The sequence below is a fragment of the Coregonus lavaretus genome (assembly GCF_964263955.1).
Source record: "Coregonus lavaretus genome assembly, chromosome: 30".
NCBI classification, from domain to species: Eukaryota; Metazoa; Chordata; class Actinopteri; order Salmoniformes; family Salmonidae; genus Coregonus; species Coregonus lavaretus.
The window spans coordinates 21,622,843-21,643,693 of record NC_140017.1 but is presented as its reverse complement, the minus strand read 5'-3'; the positions used below and the strand labels follow the sequence as shown (position 1 = coordinate 21,643,693).

The window sequence follows — 20,851 nt, the reverse complement described above, 5'->3', positions numbered from 1 at the left end:
GAACTCTGTGAAGCATTTATTTGAGCTGCAATTTCTGAGGCTGGTAACTGTAATGAACTTATGCAGCAGAGGTAACTCTGGCTCTTCCATTCCTGTGGTGGTCCTCATGAGAGCCAGTTTCATCATAGCACTTGATGGTTTTTGCGACTGCACTTGAAGAAACGTTCAAAGTTCTTGAGATTTTCCGTATTGACTGTCCTTCACATGTTAAAGTAATGATGGACTGTCATTTCTCTTTGCTTATTTGAGCTGTTCTTGCCATAATATGGACCTTGTATTTTACTAAATAGGGCTATCGTCTGTATACCCCCCCCCCCCCACCTTGTCACAACACAACTGATTGGCTCAAACACATTAAGAAGGAAAGAAATTCCGCAAATTAACTTTTAAGAAGGCACACCTGTTAATTGAAATGCATTCCAGGTGACTACCTCATGAAGCTGGTTGAGAGAATGCCAAGAGTGTGCAAAGCTGTCATCAAGGCAAAGGGTGACTATTTGAAGAAACTAAAATATAAAATATATTTTGATTTGTTTAACACTTTTTTCGTTACTACACGATTCCATATGTGTTATTTCATAGTTTTGATGTCTTCACTATTATTCTACAATGTAAAAAATAGTACAAATAAAGAAAAACACTTGAATGAGTAGGTGTGTCCAAACTTTTGACTGGTAGTGTACAGTATGTAGGAAAATACGTAATTGGGGGCCATCATTCAATACTATCACCAGTAGCATTCATTAAGATTGTCAGAAAACTACGTCAGGGTCTGAGAGGTCTGAGTACCGATAAGATATGGTAGGGGGCAAGGGAAGCCGTTGTTGTGTGCGTGTGTGTCTGTGTGTGTTTAACGACATGGTGAGATGGAAGGAGAGTGACGGCAGACACACACAATCTCCCATTTCCCCCCAAGGAAATACATACTTCCTCTGTAAGTACAGCAGCCAACGTACAGGGGCTGGTGCCCCAGTGAACACACAGACAGAAACAGACAGACGAGCACACAACACACACAACACACACATAACCAACCCCAATGCCCAATTCATGGTCCTAGGGAAGACATGATTGAACTCATAATCGGACCCTATCAAATATGTGAGATGAGCTGATGGTTAAGAATATAAAGTCTAATCAATAAATGACTGTTACTATGTTGCAATACATTCAGGGTCAGAATCAGCACAGTGTACTTTACTGCAAAACGTTCCCTATAACTCACACCATATCTGTGTCCGTGACAGATTGTAAGAAATACAGCAACCACAAAGCATGGCACAAAAACACACACACACACACACACACACACTAGGTAAAATGTTAAACACATGGAAGTCCACTATGGTTGTTAATAGTTAGGATGCCCTCTTGTGGCATAAACGTGTTCCTGCAATTACTAATGATCGCTGTGGTCAAAATACATCTCAATATCTTTGGCAAAAAATATTTATTTGTTCAAATATCTCAATACAAATTTGCTTCAACAGAGATTTGTTGTAGATGGTTACATACCATACACATCACTATAATGTTGAATACAAATACTCAAAAATTACAAAAACATTATCCATTAAAAAAGTCCCTCTTAATAATGTCCTGCACGGTTATTGTCAATGCAAAGTGTACAGTAGGTGTGTGTATGTGTGTTTGCAAGTTTATTTGGGTACATCTGTCTTCCTCACCAGTACTTTCTATACCTCACAAACACAAACACACACATACAAACACCTTGTTGTTAAAAAAAGCCAAACTGTCCTTCCTAGATCGGAAGTGGGATGTTCTCTTGGCAAATGGATGTATGCTGACAGCCCAACTTACATTCTCCCACATTACACATTTCTGATTTCATTTCAAATATTTATTTAGTTTTTGTAGCACAAAAGCTTCTCCATTTAAAAACAGTCATGCTTACAAAAATCAAATGTCCATAGTGTTGTAGGAAAATACGTTATTCCACACTATCACCAGCAGCATTCATTTAGAATGTCAGAAAACCTCATCAGAGGCTGAGAGGTCTGAGTACCGATAAGGTATGGTAGGGGGCAGGGGCAGCCATTGCTGTGTGTGTGTTTAATGACATGGTGAGATGAAAGGAGACTGAGAGCACACACACCATTTCATTCCAAGGAAACACACACTTCCTCTGTAAGTACAGCAACCAACGTACAGGGGCGCACAGTGAACACACACACACAGACAGACAGGCGCGCACGCACGCACACACACACTTGGCAGACACATACATAACAACCAACCCCAATGCCCAATTCATGTTCCTAGGGAAGACATGCTTGAACTCATAATAGGACTCTTATCAAATATGTGAGATGAGCTGATGGTTAAGAATATAAAGTCTAATCAATAAATGACTGTTACTATGTTGCAATTCATTCAGGGTCAGAATCAACACAGTGTACTTTACTGCAAAACGTTCCCTATAACTCACACCATGTCCGTGTCCGTGACAGATTGTAAGAAATACAGCAACCACAAAGCATGGCACAAAAACACACACACACACACACACACACACACACACTAGGTAAAATGTTAAACACATGGAAGTCCACTATGGTTGTTAATAGTTAGGATGCCCTCTTGTGGCACAAACGTGTTCCTGCAATTACTAACGATTGCTGTTGTCAAAATACATCTTATTTATTAAAATATCTCAATACAAATTTGCTTCAGGGATTCAACAGAGATTTCTCTCTTAATAATGTCCTGCATGGTTACTATCAATGCAAAGTGTACAGTTGGCCATTTCACCATTCTGAACCTTTTCCTGAGAGAAACAGAGGGAGAGAAAGAGAAAGAGAGAGAGGAAGATAAAGTTATGTAGAGCAAGGACGAGGGGGTAATAAAAAAGAAAGAGGGAAGGCATGAGAGAATGCTCTTCCTTTCTTAGGGCTGCTATGGAGACCTAAACAGTATAAAACATCCAGTGAAAACCGAACAGAATGGAAAGTGTGGTCCTCTGTAGCTCAGCTGGTAGAGCACGGCGCTTGTAACGCCAAGGTAGTGGGTTCGATCCCCGGGACCACCCATACGCAAAAATTTATGCACACATGACTGTAAGTCGCTTTGGATAAAAGCGTCTGCTAAATGGCATGATATATTATAAGTGTAGTTGGACGGGTGTTGAGGGTTGTCATGGTGATCGTTGGGGTTCTGTCTCCGCGGTGGTCTCGGAGTCGTCGATGATTTCCCAGGAAGAAGCAGCGTTGTTTTCACTGGGACTACGGCTGCTGTGGTTGCTGCCTGAGCGGGTCAGGAAGCCAAAGCTAGGAGACAACACAGGTCTAGGATCAGCTATCAGAAGAAACTAAAGCTACACACAGGAGAGGAGACAACACAACACAGTTCACAGGTCAGAGATATTGTCTGAAAGACTGAGTTGTTCTGCTTCCTAGTAGTTCCTACACACTACTACAGTGTCTGAGGTTATATGCCGCATAGTGTCTTGTGACCGGCCGTGATCATTAAACGGTAAGCGTGCATGTGAAATTTGGTTCTGGTCAGGGTTTCTGAGATTACATGCAGTACTACATTCTGTAGATATGAGGTAGTCCCTGCTTACACCAGCAGGGGGAGTAGTCTATGTTTATTTCAATGGGCTTAGTCAGAGGCATCAGCAGGTGCTGTGAAAGCTATAGGTTGAAGGTAAACAGAGCAGAACAGTGAACAAAGCAGAAGCATGTGTTTGTATTTCTGCCTAGAGGTAAACATAGACACTCAACAGTATTATCAGGAGACCAGACAGACAATATAATCAGGATTCAAGACATAGCAACAAGTTGATGGAATGATTCACGGATGCTGGAGGCCTATGAAAGAAGCCAAACCGGTCTAACCAACCACAGACCTGCCTCAACTTTGCCTAGACAATCAGTGGCCTTGGAGTAAGGGTTATGGTAGGGCACTGCATAGTTAACTGAGGCTCATTGTCATTGTAAATTAGGCTATTGCAGGAATTCTCCAACAAAACCAGGCCCTGCGTCAGTTTACCAGAGTAACAACATTGTAACAAGCAACTATTCATACCAAATTTCTAGAACTATCTTCTGATTGGGTTTCTATGAATGTTGTAAATGTGCTTTAAACATGTTTACATTTCTGTATGTAAATAGCTATGTGTTGTTTACATGAGTAAAAACAGGTCAGTAGTACATACAGGTTCCTGATGCGAGACTCTTGTGGTTTGCTGTCAGTGCTGTCTGTCTCGGTTTCTGTCTCTGCTCTCCTCTCAAACACGGGGGCTTTCTCCTCATCACTGTTCAAAGAAAGCACATCCACAAAGTTAGCACTGTGTCTTTGTGTGTGTGTGTGTGTGTGTGTACGCGCATGTGTATGTGTGAGTACCTGTGTGTGTGTGTGTGTGTGTGTGTGTGTGTGTGTGTGTGTGTGTGTGTACCCGTGTGTGTGAGTCAGTGTCACCTGCTGCATTCGTCCTCTGGCATGCCCAGCATCTTGGCCTTGATGACAGTTTTCTGTTTCTTTATGGCAGAACGTACTGCCTCCAGCAAGAAGCCTGGACACCGCTCATCATTCAGGATCTCCCTGTGTGGATGACACATATGACACACAAGTCAGTACATACACACACAGGTATGAAACTAGACAAACACAAACAAACAAACATGTAAACACATACACACACACTCATATCCCCCCCGACACACACACACACAAACAAACACACACCCTATAGTACCTACCTCTGGTAGTAGGAGAGTTCCTCCTGCACCAGGAACAGGTTGGCTTTGAGCTCATTCCTCTCTGTCAGCATCTCTCTGACCTCCTGTTTGGTGAAACAGGGTCTGTTGGGGTCCTTCAGGTCTATCACCAGCTTGCCTGTCAGGTCCACTTCTGTCTTACACGGACTGGCCTGTTGGGGTGGAGAAAACACAGCTGGACTATCACAATTTTGTTCATGTAATGACAGTTGTGTTTTATGGCAAAGGGAAACAAAATGTTGTTCACCTGGTATAACACATTCAGTGAACTTCACATTCTATGAAATTATCCCCAAAAAAGTTTTCAGACCCCTTTACTTTTTTAACATTTTGTTACGTTACAGCCTTATTCTAAAATGGATTAAATTATTTTTTTCCCCTCAGCAATCTACACAGAATAACTCATAACAACAATGTTTGCAAATGTATTACAAATAAAAAATAGAAATACCAGACCCTTTGCTATGATACTCGAAATTAAGCTCAGGTGCATCCTGTTTCCATTGATCATCCTTGAGATGTTTCTACAACTTGATTGGAGTCCACCTGTGGTAAATTCAATTGATTGGACATGATTTGGAAAGGCACACACCTGTCTATATAAGGTCCCACAGTTGACAGTGCATGTCAGAGGAATAACCAAGCAATGAGGTCGAAGGAATTGTCCATAGAGCTCCAAGACAGGATTGTGTTGAGGCACAGATCTGGGGAAGGATACCAAAACATTCTGCAGCATTGAAGGTCCCCAAGAACACAGTGGCCTCCATCATTCTTAAATGGAAGAAGTTTGGAATCACCAAGACTCTTCCTAGAGCTGGCCGCCCGGCCAAACTGAGCAATCGGGGAAGAAGGGCCTTGGTCAGGGAGGTGACCAAGAACCCGATGGTCACTCTGACAGAGCTCCAGAGTTCCTCTGTGGAGATGGGAGAACCTTCCAGAAGGACAACCATCTCTGCAGCACTCCACCAATCAGGCCTTTATGGTAGAGTGGCCAGACGGAAGCCACTCCCGCTTGGAGTTTGCCAAAAGGCACCTAAAGGAATCTCAGACCATGAGAAACAAGATTCTCTGGTCTGATGAAACCAAGATTGAACTATTTGGCCTGAATGCCAAGCGTCACGTCTGGAGGAAACCTGGCACCATCCCTACGGTGAAGCATGGTGGTGGCAGCGTCTGACTGTGGGGATGTTTTTCAGCGGCAGGGACTGGGAGAGTTGTCAGGATTGAGAGAAAGATGAACGGAGCAAAGTACAGAGAGATCCTTCATGAAAACCTGCTCCAGAGCGCTCAGGACCTCAGACTGGGGCGAAGGTTCACCTTCCAACAGGACAAGAACCCGAAGCACACGGTCAAGACAACGTAGGAGTGGCTTTGGGACAATTCTCTGAATGTCCTTGAGTGGCCCAGCCAGAGCCCAGACTTGAACCCAATCTAACATCTCTGGAGAGACCTGAAAATAGCTGTGCAGTGATGCTCCCCATCCAACCTGACAGATCTTGAGAGGATCTGCAGAGAAGAATGAGAGAAACTCCCGAAATACAGGTGTGCCAAGCTTGTAGCATCATACCCAAGAAGACTCGAGGCTGTAAACGCTGCCAAAGGTGCTTCAACAAAGTACTGAGTAAAGGGTCTAAATACTTATGTAAATGTGATATTTCAGTTGTTTATTTCTATACATTTGCAGAATTTTTTTTTAACCTGTTTTTGCTTTGTCATTATGGGGTATTGTGTGCTGCTTGATTAGGGGAAAAAACAATTTAATCAATTTTGGAATTAGGCTGTACTTAACAAAATGTGGAAAAAGTCAAGGGGTTTTAATACTTTCCGAATGCACTGTATGTGTGATTATTACAAAGTTAAAATAACATTTTTCTTGTAGTAAGACTTCTTAGTCACATTATACTGTATGTGGACAATACATACACTACCAGTCAAAAGTTTGGACACACTTACTCATTCAAGGGTTTTTCTTTATTTGACTATTGTTTACATTGTAGAATAATAGTGAAGATATAAAAACTATGAAATAACACATATGGAATGATGTAGTAACGAAAAAAGTGTTAAACAAATCAAAATATATTTAATATTTTAGATTCTTCAAATAGTCACCCTTTGCCTTGATGACAGCTTTGCACACTCTTGGCATTCTCTCAACCAGCTTCATGAGGTAGTCACCTGGAATGCATTTCAATTAACAGGTGTGCCTTCTTAAAAGTTAATTTGTGGAATTTGTAGGGGGTATACAGAAGATAGCTCTATTTGGTAAAAGACCAACTCCATATTATGGCAAGAACAGCTCCTGAGTGGCGCAGTGGTCTAAGGCACTGCATCGCAGTGCTAACTGTGCCACTAGAGATCCTGGTTCGAATCCAGGCTCTGTCGCCGCCGGCCGCGACCGGGAGACTCATGGGCGGCGCACAATTGGCCCAGCGTCGTCCAGGGTAGGGGAGGGAATGGCCGGCAGGGATGTAGCTCAGTTGATAGAGCATGGCGTTTGCAACGCCAGGGTTGTGGGTTCGATTCCCACGGGGGGCCAGTATAAAAAAAATATGTATTCACTAACTGTAAGTCGCTCTGGATAAGAGCGTCTGCTAAATGACTAAAATGTAAACAGCTCAAATAAGCAAAGAAAAACAACAGTCCATCAATACTTTAAGACATGGAGGTCAGTCAATACGGAAAATTTCAAGAACTTTGAAAGTTTCTTCAAGTGCAGTCGCAAAAACCATCAAGCGCTATGATGAAACTGGCACTCATGAGGACCGCCACAGGAATGGAAGACCCAGAGTTACCTCTGCTGCGGAGGATAAGTTCATTAGAGTTACCAGACTCAGAAATCTCAACATCAACTGTTCAGAGGGGACTGTGTGAATCAGGCCTTCGTGGATGAATTGCTGCAAAGAAACCACTACTAAAGGACACCAATAAGAAGAAGAGTCCTGCTTGGGCTAAGAAACACGAGCAATGGACATTAGACAGGTGGAAATGTGTCTTTTGGTCTGGAGTCCAAATTTGAGATTTTTGGTTCCAACCGCCGTGTCTTTGTGAGCCGCGGTGTGGGTGAACAGATGATCTCTGTATGTGTAGTTCCCACCGTAAAGCATGGAGGAGGAGGTGTTATGGTGTGGGGGAGCCCGTGGAGGACGGGGAGGCAGCAGTGGAGGATGAGGCCGATCCGACCGGCCGGCTCGGGCCGGGGGAGTTCGACCTGAAAAGCCGGGTGGATTGTCCGTTCCCAACGTTGACGACCCAGAGGCCTTCCCGGTCCTGGCCTAAGACTTCAGCACCGCCACTAGCCCGCCCCGTCAACGCCTCTGCCCACTCTGAGGCTTGCATGCTTACAACTTCTTCAAGTATATGAGAGGAAAAAAAAGACAACGATTTTAACGACGAAAAGAAGACAGTCATCCATACCATTCACACCTGAGGACTGAAATTTTAACCTGTTTTGAAAGGACTGATAAAAAGACAAAAGAAAAGAGGAAAAATGACTTCTCTTGTTACACTGAAGCAAGTTATTGGTAGAGGTTTTGTATTTAGAGACATGATAGCAGGGATGTTTTCATACATTATTTGTTTTTTTCAGAGAATATGCGTATATACTTCATGGATATTTTTTTGTATTGCTGCTTGAATATATGCATTTCCAAGATAGAGGTTGAAGAGTGTGTGCGTGTGTGTCTATTTCCCCCGCGAGGCTTTGGCTGGCTTTCCTCATGACTTTACCTGAATATTTTTGGGTAATCTTAGACAAGCTTTTATTTTGAAGGGGTGACTTTTAAGTCATGCATTACTCAGATGTTAAACTTACAATACATTTTAGTACCTTTGTACTAAATCTATGAACTGTGTTTTTAAAAGTCTAGTGACTCCTTAAGCTTAATATGTTTCTGCTTGTCATGCAGTGAAAGTTGATGCCTCCGGTTTCCTTTTTGGTTTCCTTTTATTTTCCTATTGATAGCTTGGCTCTTGTTTTTATTTTTATTTTTTTTAGCAGACGCTCTTATCCAGAGCGACTTACATGAGCAATTAGGGTTAAGCAACTTGCTCAAGGGTACATCAACAGATTTTTCACCTAGTCGGCCAGGGGATTAGAACCAGCGACCTTTCGGTTACTGCCACAACGCTCTTAACCACTAAGCTACTTGCCGTTTTTCTGGTGGACCAGTGGTTGGTGTGCTTTATCCCTGGTCCAGATGTTACTACCTGTGTCTTTAGGGCAGCCATGGCTCAAATGTGTTTCTAGGCTGGTCCTTGTAAGTCGTACAGGCTATCCTATTAGTAACCTTAGGACCACTATGCGAATATATATATATATATATTTTTTTGTGTGTGTGTGTGCGTGTGTGCGTGTGTGTGTGTGAGAGTGAGAGTGATTGGGTTGAGTGTGAATGTGAACAATAGTTACTTAAACACTTGAAGTACTCCCCTGCCACGAACTTGACATTCTCCAGGAACTTGACCACAAGTTCAAAGCAGCTCAGTTTGGCCTGAAGTAGTTTTTATTTCTGAGAACATAGTTGTTTCTATCTAGGTAAGATAGTGGACTGTGGACATATCTTGCACTTGGAGTATTTGATAAATGTAGTATTCATAGTCCTAGCTTTTAGAGTTTGGAAAGAACATGTTCCTATCAGCACCAGAACTCTGAAGTGAAGCGTGTTAGTTTTTTCCCCTCTTGTGATCATATTTGCTGTTATTTTTTTATTATTTTGTTATTACTACAGCAGCACTACTGCATAATTTGTCTGAAAGGAGTGGGCCGTTCAATGTGGAGCAATCGAGTGCTACAGAATGTATGACTGCTAATCGTGCTTATAGTCATCTGTGTCTTGCATTTCCAGGCAAGGTTTTATTGCCCTGTGTAGCTCAGTTGGTAGAGTATGGCGTTTGCAACGCCAGAGTTGTGGGTTCGATTCCCACGGGGGGCCAGTATGAAAAATGTATGCACTCACTAACTGTAAATCGCTCTGGATAAGAGCGTCTGCTAAATGACTAAAATGTAAAATGTAAATGTGCTTTGCTGGTGACACTGTCTGTGATTTATTTAGAATTCAAGGCACACTTAACCAGCATGGCTACCACAGCATTCTGCAGCGATACGCCATCCCATCTGGTTTGGGCTTAGTGGGACTATAATTTGTTTTTCAACAGGAAAATGACCCAACACACCTCCAGGCTGTGTAAGGGCTATTTTATCAAGAAGGAGAGTGATGGAGTGCTGCATCAGATGACCTGGCCTCCACAATTCCCCAACCTTAACCAAATTGAGATGGTTTGGGATGAGTCGGACGGCAGAGTGAAGGAAAAGCAGCCAGCAAGTGCTCAGCATATGTGGGAACTCCTTCAAGACTGTTGGAAAAGCATTCCAGGTGAAGCTGATTGAGAGAATGCCAAGAGCTGTCATCAAGGCAATAATTTATATTTTGATTTGTTTAACACTTTTTTGGTTACTGCATGATTCCATATGTGTTATTTCATAGTTTTGATGTCTTCACTATTATTCTACAATGTAGAAAATAGTAAAAATAAAGAAAACCCTTCAAGGAGTAGGTGTGTCCAAACTTTTGACATGTACTGTACATGTACATCTTGTGCCAACGGTGTATCTGTTTTCCTCTCACAACAATGAGTTAACTCCTTTGTCAGAGAGAGAAGTCACGGATATGACCTTAGTTTCTCTTATCTTAGTCATAACAAATATTTCAAAATGGCTACAGCTTCTTTTACAGGTAGAAGAGTTTAGAGAAAACAAAGGCCAAGTGTAAGACTCGGCAGAGAGAGGACAGTGACAAATGTTTAAAGATTAAAGTTCAGCTACAAAATAAACTGAGGGAGAGGGCAGGACACTAAAAGTTATCTAGAGAAATGACGACAAGGTGTAACAAACAAGTCAGTAAAGTGAGTCAGAATACACCACTCTGGATGACTAATGCTTATGTAGTATTATAAATGGGGTACTTTGGGTCCTGGACATTGATTGGCTGAAACAGCATTTCAGCTGTGTGTATATCAGACAGTATACCATGGGTATGACTCAAGAATACATGTTTACTGTTCTATTTATGTTGATAATCAGTTTATAATAGCAATAAGGCACCTTAGGGGTTTGAGGTATATGGCCAACATACCACACCCCCTCTGGCATTTTTGCTTAAATATAATATGAGGTCCAAGGCCAATTCAAAAATGGAAATTAATGCTTGCTTTTTCAACAAGGGACAAACACACAGACACACTTCTTACTGTGCCAGCAGCAGCGTTGGCCTTTTCCAGCTGGATGGTGAGGCGTTCTATCTCTTTCTGTTTCTCTCGGAGGTCTGCCTCCATGTCAGCCTTCCTCTCCACAGCACCCTTCACCTGGGCCGTGACGATGCTCTGCTTGTGTCTCAGCTCCCCATTCATCTTCATGAAGCGCTCCAAATGCTCCTGCAGCTGCACACACACACACACAGGTATGAAAAAACACCCTAATATAACACTCACATTACATACATACACACGCATACACATCCAGGCCGATTATATGATATGCTAGATATCATAGTGGGCCTTGTTGGGGGTGAAGGGACTCAATGGGAGTAAGGGGAGACCATATTACACAAACACAGGGGGACAACACTGGTTACTCCCATGAACAGAAAAACACGTTCAAGCATCATTTTCAGCAAACTTAATTGAGGAGGCCCACATCTCTAGGTAAGCTGAAAAGCCTAGAAACATAAACAAACTCACCCAGCTCGAGCTGGAGTTTAAAACCATTACTCTGTGACAGAGAGAGCTGCTGTGAATAGGGGAGTGGAGTCATGGCCCAGACATGTCTCCAAGGTGATGCTCAGCACAAACCAATAACCATGACTATTATGCCAGTACTGTTTCAGTTTCAAGTTTTATTAGTCGTATGTACAGGATACACATGGTATACCCCGTCAAATTAAATGCATACTTGCAGGTTCCTCCTCAACAATGCAACAACAATAAGAAATAAGAAAAGATAAGAATATGAACATAAAGTAAATGGCTCAGTAGAATAGAATAAACATTTTAGCGTAAGTATAATACACAATTTATAGTCCAATATTTACACATGTTTTGGGGAAGGGGGGATTGGGTGGCAAGTGTTTAAATTGTGCAGTATTTAGCGATCATAATAAGAGTCTGGTAGTAGCAGTTGGGATGTGTGTGTAACATGAATATACACTGAGGTACAAAACATTAGGAACTCTTTCTTTGACATAGACTGACCAGGTGAATCCAGGTGAAAGCTATGATCCCTTATTGATGTCACTTGTTAAATCCACTTAAATCAGCGTAGATGAAGTGGAGGAGACAGGTTAACGAGACATGGATTGTGTATGCGTGCCATTCAGAGGGTGAATGGGAAAGACAAAATATTTAATTACTTTTGAAAGGGGTTTGGTAGTAGGTGCCAGGCGCACCGGTTTGAGTGTGTGAAGAACTGCAACGCTGCTGGGTTTTTCACGCTCAACAGTTTCCCGTGTGTATCAAGAATGGTCCACCCTCCAAAGGACATCCAGCCAACTTGACACAACCGTGGGAAGCATTGGAGTCAACATGGGCCAGCAACCCTGTGGAACGCTTTCGACACCTTGTAGAGTCCATGCTCGACGAATTGAGGCTGTTCTGAGGGCAAAAGGAGGTGCAACTCAATATCAGGGAGGTGTTCCTAATGTTTTGTACACTCAGTGTATATATATGTGTGTGTGTGTGTGTGTGTGTGTGTGTGTGTGTGTGTGTGTGTGTGTGTGTGTGTGTGTGTGTGTGTGTGTGTGTGCGTGAGTGAGTGCATGTGTGCTAAGGTGCAGAGAATCAGAGCAGGTGGTCAGTCCAGTTCCAGTGTTCAGCAGTCTGATGGCTTGTAGATAGAAACTGTCTCTGAGCCTGTTGGTATCAGATCTCATGCTCTGATACCATCTGCCCGACGGTGAGATAGTGAACAGCTCGTGGTTGAGGTTTGTGGGGTCCTTGATGATGCTGCGGGCCTTCCTCAGGCACGGTTTCGAGTAGATGTCCTGGATGGGTGGGAGCACGGTCCCAGTGATATACTGGGCCATCTTCACCACCCGCTGGAGGGCCTTGCGGTCGTGGACAGAGCAATTCCCATACCAGGCCGTACTGCTCCCTGATTCACTGCTGAGAGACAGACTTCCTATCGGCTGTTTATGACACCTCCCCACTCATGACAGGCTATTGGCTGACCTTCAGAGTATGGATACAATCACTGTGCCACTGTGCCCAGGGGTGTGTGTGTGTGTCTGTGTGTGTGTGTGTGTGTCTGTGTGTGTGTGTGTGTGTGTGTGTGTGTGTGTGTGTGTGTGTGTGTGTGTGTGTGTGTGTGTGTGTGTGTGTGTGTGTGTGTGTGTGTGCGTGCGTGCGTGCAAGCTGAAGCGTGTCTGGGTACACTTGCATTCAGATGGACTGTACATGTAGTCTTCTTGTCCTTACCGCCTCCACCTCTTTAGTAACGCTGGCTATCTGCTGTACTTTGGCCCTCAGCTCATCTCTCTGCTTGTCAACCACCACCTTCAGTTTCAGCATCACCTCCCGCTCCTGCCGTTGAACACGGTCTGGAACACAGGACCACAACAATGCAATATCGTTACTGTGGGTATTCAATGGTCAACAGATGGATCAGAGAGAACATCATTAGGGCACAATTATATATATATTTTTATATATATAAATAATATCAACGTAAAACGGAAATTAATGTTTCAGTTTCTTATTGGACAAGTCCAGGAAGTCCCTCCTTGTTTCTGTCACGAATTCAGCCGAGGCTGCCCCTCCTCCTTGCTCTGGCCGGTTTCGGCGTTCGTCGTCACCGGCTTACTAGCCACTACCACTCCATTTATCATCACTCCATTTGTCTTGTCTTGTCAATCACACACACCTGGTACTCATTCCCTCATTAGTCTGTGTATAAGTGTTCCCTCTGCCCCCTTGTCCTTTGTGAGTGATTGTTCATTGTGAGAGTGAGTAGCTCGGTTGAGCTACTCTTTCCTTGTATGTAGCCAAGGTGGATTTTTCCCTTGTGCTAGTTTCGTTTTGACGCTTGCTGTGCTTTATTCATGTACACTGAATAAACTCTGGATTTTGGTGTTTTACCTCCTGCATCTGACTCCGTCATTCACACCTCATCACAGTTATCACTCACCTTTATGGAGTCGGCAGGAGAGGAGCGCATGCCTGGAATAGTGGCAAGGGTCCAGGAACATTCCACTATGCTGGCCAGCTTGGGGGAAGCGATGGATCGGGTTCTTCAGGTCGTCCAACGCCTGGAGAGAAGAGGAACCGGATCCAGCCACCTACATCACAGCACCCGGAGGGATCCAGATATCTCGACCACGAGCGTTCGATGGGACGCCGGCTCTATGTCAGGGATTCCTTCTCCAACTGGAGCTGTACTGCTCCAGTGTCAGGCCGGCCCCATCAGATCGAGAGCAGGTGTCCGTCCTCATTTCCTGCCTCTCGGGGAAATCCCTGGAGTGGGCCAACGCGGTTTGGAGAGAAGGAGGAGCCGCGTTGGAGGACTACAGGGAGTTTGCCCGCCTATTTCGGGTGGTTTTCGATCACCCGCCCGAGGGTCGAGAGGCGGGTGAGCGGCTGGTCCACTTGAGGCAGGGGACGAGGACAGTACAGGAGTTCGCGCTGGAGTTCCGGATTCTGGCAACAGGAACGAGCGGGCCCTGATCAACCAGTTCCGGTGCCATCTACGGGAGGACGTCCGACGGGAGCTAGCCTGCCGTGACACCAGTTTGTCTTTTACCGAACTGGTGGACAAGGCCATTCGTCTGGATAACCTGCTGGCAACCAGAGGACGTCCTGGAGGAGGTCTGCCCGTTCCCGCCCCGACCAACGCGGATCCAGAGCTCATGGAGCTGGGTGGTACCGCGCACCGAGAGAGCGCCAGTGGCAATCGGATGGCACGAAGGAACATTCCACCACACGTTGTCGTCAGCGCTCTTTTGGGTCAGGAGGCGGCCGGCAGGGCACTCTCACATCACCCCAGGTATTGAGCACCCACACTTGTTCAGAGCCCTCTGCTGCGCACTGTACCATACCCATATACTTCCCTGATTACATGAGAGTTCCCAAGTGTAAGGCGCTAGTAGATTCAGGCGCAGCTGGGAACTTTATGGATAAAACTTTCGCACGCCGCCAGGGCATTTCATTAGTTCCCCTATCCATTCCACGCCCCATCAGAGCACTTGATAGTCGACCATTAGGGTCCGGGTTGATAAAGGAAGTCACGGTACCAGTCACCATGATCACACAGGAAACGCATTGTGAGCAGGTCACTTTTTCCATCATTGATTCTCCTGTTTTCCCTGTGGTGTTAGGTATTCCGTGGCTAGCACTCCACAACCCCACTTTCTCATGGCCGCAGAGGGTTCTCACAGGGTGGTCGCGAGAGTGTCAGGGAAAGTCCAGACGGTGCCTCCACCGTGCGCATTCCCCCCGAATACCATGATCTGGCACTAAATTGCCACCTCATCGGGCAGGGGATTGCGCAATAAACCTTCGGGTAGACGCTGTACCTCCCAGGAGTCATGTGTATCATTTACATTTACATTTTAGTCATTTAGCAGACGCTCTTATCCAGAGCGACTTACAGTTAGTGAATACATTTTTATTTATTTTTATACTGGCCCCCCGTGGGAATCGAACCCACAACCCTGGCGTTGCAAACGCCATGCTCTATCAACTGAGCTACATCCCTGCCGGCCATTCCCTCCCCTACCCTGGACGACGCTGGGCCAATTGTGCGCCGCCCATGAGTATCCTCTGTCGCAGGCGGAGACGGAGGCTATCGAAACATACGTCACCGAGTCCCTGCACCAGGGGTACATACGTCCCTCCACTTCACCCGCCTCCTCAAGTTTCTTTTTTGTGAAGAAGAAAGACGGCGGTCTGCGCCCGTGCATTGACTATCGACCACTGAACAAGGAGACGATTAGATTTAGTTATCCTCTCCCCCTCATTCCATCAGTGGTTGAGTCATTGCATGGAGCGCGCTTCTTCACTAAATTAGATCTCAGGAGTGCGTACAACCTGGTACGTATCCGAGAGGGAGATGAGTGGCCTCCCGAGTGGCACAGTGGCTGTGCCACTAGAGATCCTGGTTCGAATCCAGGCTCTGTCGTAACCGGCCGCGACCGGGAGACCCATGGGGCGACGCACAATTGGCCCAGCGTCGTCCAGGGTAGGGGAGGGAATGGCCGGCAGGGATGTAGCTCAGTTGGTAGAGCATGGCGTTTGCAACGCCAGGGTTGTGGGTTTGATTCCCACGGGGGGCCAGTAATAAAAAAATAATGTATGCACTCACTAACTGTAAGTCTCTCTGGATAAGAGTGTCTGCTAAATGACTAAAATGTAAATGTAATGTAATGTGGTGGGTAGTATGTTTGCATACACACATGTGAGAAGGGGATTGTTTCTAAGAGGTGTGTGATATATTATGTGCAACAGAAAGGGTAATGATGTTTAAACTAACCTTCCTGAGCCGGGTTGCCCCTAAGGCAGATGTTTAAACTAACCTTCCTGTGCATGGTTGACCATAAGGCAGATGTTTAAACTAACCTTCCTGAGCATGGTTGCCCCTAAGGCAGATGTTTAAACTAACCTTCCTGAGCATGGTTGCCCCTCAGCCGGCTGTGTCTCTAAGGCTGTTCTATATCAACCAACCTCCCTAGGTATCGTTGCCCTTAAGGCAGCTGTTTAAACCAATCATGTGTGTGTACGTGTGTTTATGTGTTTTAAACCAACCTTCCTGGGCATGGTTGCCCCTCAGGCAGCTCTGTAACTCCTGATTCTCCGTCTGTAGATGTAACACTTGGGCCTGCAGCTCCTCGCACCTCCTCCTCTGCTTCTCCACCTGCTCCTGCTGCTGCACCTCCTGCTGGGGGACAAGGAGGAGCTGTCACTGACTCTGGGTCAGGAGGAGACACACAGCATACCCATTCTATTTATATGGTACCCATAACCATTGACTTCTAGTGAACTCATTGCCCACAACCAGAGGAGTCTACAGGTACTTGGTGGTGAGGAAGAATAGGCTCCTAATTAAAGCAAAGATATTGATAGCTACTGAGTTCTAGCTGATGAATGTTCCAAGTGAAAGAGAAAAACAAGCGTGCCTAAGACGCCCGTGTTTATAACTTTCATTTCACGTGTTATGGTGACCTCCATTATAAAAACAAGATACCAACAAGACCAATAACAGACAGTGTAGTCAGAAACAGAAACAACGTGTTGGGATGAGCAGGGCTCATGGTGTGGTGTGTGGAAGAATGTGTGTGGTGCATAGACATGTGGTGTAGTGAAAGCTGTAGGAGATACAGTGGGGGAAAAAAGTATTTAGTCAGCCACCAATTGTGCAAGTTCTCCCACTTAAAAAGATGAGAGAGGCCTGTAATTTTCATCATAGGTACACGTCAACTATGACAGACAAAATGAGGGAAAAAAATCCAGAAAATCACATTGTAGGATTTTTAATGAATTTATTTGCAAATTATGGTGGAAAATAAGTATTTGGTCAATAACAAAAGTTTCTCAATACTTTGTTATATACCCTTTGTTGGCAATGACACAGGTCAAACGTTTTCTGTAAGTCTTCACAAGGTTTTCACACACTGTTGCTGGTATTTTGGCCCATTCCTCCATGCAGATCTCCTCTAGAGCAGTGATGTTTTGGGGCTGTCGCTGGGCAACACGGACTTTCAACTCCCTCCAAAGATTTTCTATGGGGTTGAGATCTGGAGACTGGCTAGGCCACTCCAGGACCTTGAAATGCTTCTTACGAAGCCACTCCTTCGTTGCCCGGGCGGTGTGTTTGGGATCATTGTCATGCTGAAAGACCCAGCCACGTTTCATCTTCAATGCCCTTGCTGATGGAAGGAGGTTTTCACTCAAATTCTCACGATACATGGCCCCATTCATTCTTTCCTTTACACGGATCAGTCGTCCTGGTCCCTTTGCAGAAAAACAGCCCCAAAGCATGATGTTTCCACCCCCATGCTTCACAGTAGGTATGGTGTTCTTTGGATGCAACTCAGCATTCTTTGTCCTCCAAACACGACGAGTTGAGTTTTTACCAAAAAGTTATATTTTGGTTTCATCTGACCATATGACATTCTCCCAATCCTCTTCTGGATCATCCAAATGCACTCTAGCAAACTTCAGACGGGCCTGGACATGTACTGGCTTAAGCAGGGGGACACGTCTCGCACTGCAGGATTTGAGTCCCTGGCGGCGTAGTGTGTTACTGATGGTAGGCTTTGTTACTTTGGTCCCAGCTCTCTGCAGGTCATTCACTAGGTCCCCCCGTGTGGTTCTGGGATTTTTGCTCACCGTTCTTGTGATCATTTTGACCCCACGGGGTGAGATCTTGCGTGGAGCCCCAGATCGAGGGAGATTATCAGTGGTCTTGTATGTCTTCCATTTCCTAATAATTGCTCCCACAGTTGATTTCTTCAAACCAAGCTGCTTACCTATTGCATATTCAGTCTTCCCAGCCTGGTGCAGGTCTACAATTTTGTTTCTGGTGTCCTTTGACAGCTCTTTGGTCTTGGCCATAGTGGAGTTTGGAGTTTGACTGTTTGAGGTTGTGGACAGGTGTCTTTTATACTGATAACAAGTTCAAACAGGTGCCATTAATACAGGTAACGAGTGGAGGACAGAGGAGCCTCTTAAAGAAGAAGTTACAGGTCTGTGAGAGCCAGAAATCTTGCTTGTTTGTAGGTGACCAAATACTTATTTTCCACCATAATTTGCAAATAAATTCATTAAAAATCCTACAATGTGATTTTCTGGATTTTTTTTCTCATTTTGTCTGTCATAGTTGACGTGTACCTATGATGAAAATTACAGGCCTCTCTCATCTTTTTAAGTGGGAGAACTTGCACGATTGGTGGCTGACTAAATACTTTTTCCCCCCACTGTATATGGGCCAAGCGGAAGTACCAACATACTGTTTCTTCTTATATCAAATCTATGACCTTTGAGATCACGGAAGAGATAACAGTGATTTCCCAAATTCTACTGAGATATAGCCTGGGTTATTTTATATTAAAAACTGTACAATGCACAGTTTCTCCAGAGATAAATCAGATCAAGCCCGAACAGTGCGATGTACTAGAGAGTTGTAATTGCCAACAGGCCAATATTCTACATAGTTTATTGCAGAAAATGTGATAATGAACTACAATGACCATCATCCATTACATGGGACTTGCTGATAGTTTTATTCTGCATTGTTACAGCATTCAACCCATGTAATGCATAGTGCATTTAATGTATTTTTTTTTTTATCGAAACTGAAATCGAAAACCGTGATAAATGTTTTATAATCGAACCACCTCAAAATAAGCTATTATAAACTGGGTGGTTTGAGCCCTGAATGCTGATTGGCTGACAGCCGTGGTATATCAGACCATATACCATGGGTATGACAAAACATGTATTTTTACTGGTCTAATTAGGTTGGTAACCAGTTTATAATAGCAATAAGGCACTTCAGGGAGTTGTGATATATGGCCAATAGACCACGGATAAGGGCTGTGTCCAGGCGTATATATTGGCAATATACCGCACCTCCTCGGGACTTATTGCTTAAATATACCATTCACATACTGTGGCAAATGTAGCGATCTGTCAAGAAAAACACAAGAGGGACATCATAACGACACTACGAGCGTCCATTCTGAACACACCATTCCATGATGTTACATAACAAAAACGACATACAGGCTACATTTCGTTTAGGCTACTAATACAATTAAAATGTAGCCTTCTCTATGTGGGGGAATAGTTGCCAGTGGTAGGTCTACACTCTACGTCACACAGATACCAAATATATATGGTGAGCTGTCACTTGCCACTAAATGGGCATGATGAATAACGTGGCATACTGACGTGCAGCGAGTAGCATAGTTGTTAAATTGTAGCCTAGCCGTCAAAACAATTTAATTGCTACAATGTAGCAGCAACCCCAAATCACATATCGTCAGTGTTGTTACAATCCGCTAATTGACACGATACGTCACTGGAGGGATTATCGGTCCCCATGTTACTACCATGTTGTTACCATCGACTCACCTGCTGTATTTCGTACTTGCTGCTTTCTTCGCATTCTTTCACAGATCTCGTCTTCTGTTTCTGTACATGTAGCGTTTCGAATGCTTTAAGTAATTCTTCTTCTTTTGACTTGTGTGCATGGTTCAGCAAGGCGAAGCTCTCCAAAAGCTCTAGAACTTTGACTATTTTAGGCACCAGTACTGTGACGCTCTCTTTACCGTAGCGGTCAATAAGTTTTTCCACTTCCGAGCCAATCAATTTAGCTATTTCGTATACGTCATCCACAGTTAATGCTGAACGTGTCCTTTCAAAACACCCCTCTGTCTTCTTGACGTCTTGCTTTTGATCGTTTCTATCGCAATCATTCTCCATGTTTGCACCAGTATGCATGCACGTTACTATCGAAACCCAGAAATAAAAAGGATGTTCTCACCGTGAAATGACAGTTCCCCCGCGAAAGAGTCGAAACGCAAAGCGAAAGTGTTTTCACAATAAACAGGTGTCTTATCTACACCGCGATATACTGCTGCATCTAAACGGTATGCATTATTCGTCACCCTATGCTCGAATTTGACTGAGTTGCATGCTTGGTCATCCTGACTATAACAAGCCCGTTCTAATTTGAACCTCATTCGAGGACGCGTCACACATTTTGCCTACCCCTAGTCTAGAACATTAATATGACGCCCAATTAAAATCAAACAGTGTACTGTCGACTGGACGCCTATATTTCAGCCCCCTCTCTCTGCTCGGCTTGTTTACCATTCAAGAACCCTCCTACTTTCCTGACTAATGTAATAGGAGTGAGCTTCTCTTCTAGAACCACATAACATAGCGTACTGTTACACTGGTATGCTAGGTCGACCGTACAGTTATGCATTAGACAGTCCGAGCATACAAATTGGATTTCCTCTGACGGCATGGGAAACGATCGAGGATGCTGTACTGTTGTTTAACAGTCGGAATAGGTATCAGAATAGAACAAACTAAATAGATCAAATACAATCAAAAGG

General features: G+C 44.4%; 1 protein-coding gene across 2 annotated transcripts; it reads right to left on the bottom strand.

Annotated features, from left to right (window-relative positions):
• Positions 1–1,438: 1,438 nt before the first annotated feature.
• Positions 1,439–20,643, bottom strand: LOC311105988 (RILP-like protein 1). Of its 2 annotated transcripts, none has more exons than XM_084148242.1 (8): positions 19,860–20,643; positions 16,530–16,662; positions 13,209–13,330; positions 10,989–11,177; positions 4,722–4,891; positions 4,441–4,563; positions 4,178–4,276; positions 1,439–3,287 (listed from the first exon to the last, which is right to left on the bottom strand). In XM_084148242.1, the coding sequence occupies exons 1-8, from the start codon at positions 20,226–20,228 to the stop codon at positions 3,155–3,157; spliced, it is 1,338 nt and encodes a 445-aa protein (XP_084004368.1). In that variant the 5' UTR covers positions 20,229–20,643; the 3' UTR covers positions 1,439–3,154. The 2 variants fall into 2 exon arrangements, with proteins under 2 accessions (XP_084004368.1, XP_084004367.1); XM_084148241.1 differs by having other exon boundaries at positions 16,530–16,659; positions 19,860–20,478.
• Positions 20,644–20,851: the final 208 nt, after the last annotated feature.

What these genes read in the sequence shown, in the direction of transcription:
- LOC311105988 (XM_084148242.1), bottom strand. Translation starts at nt 20,228, where the DNA reads ATGCATACTGGTGCAAACATGGAGAATGATTGCGATAGAAACGATCAA. An exon ending in CCAACGCTGCTGCTGGCACA is followed by an intron (nt 4,892 to 10,988) that starts GTAAGAAGTGTG and finishes CCACCCCAACAG; the next exon opens with GCCAGTCCGTGTAAGACAGA. An exon ending in GAACTCTCCTACTACCAGAG is followed by an intron (nt 4,564 to 4,721) that starts GTAGGTACTATA and finishes TCATCCACACAG; the next exon opens with GGAGATCCTGAATGATGAGC.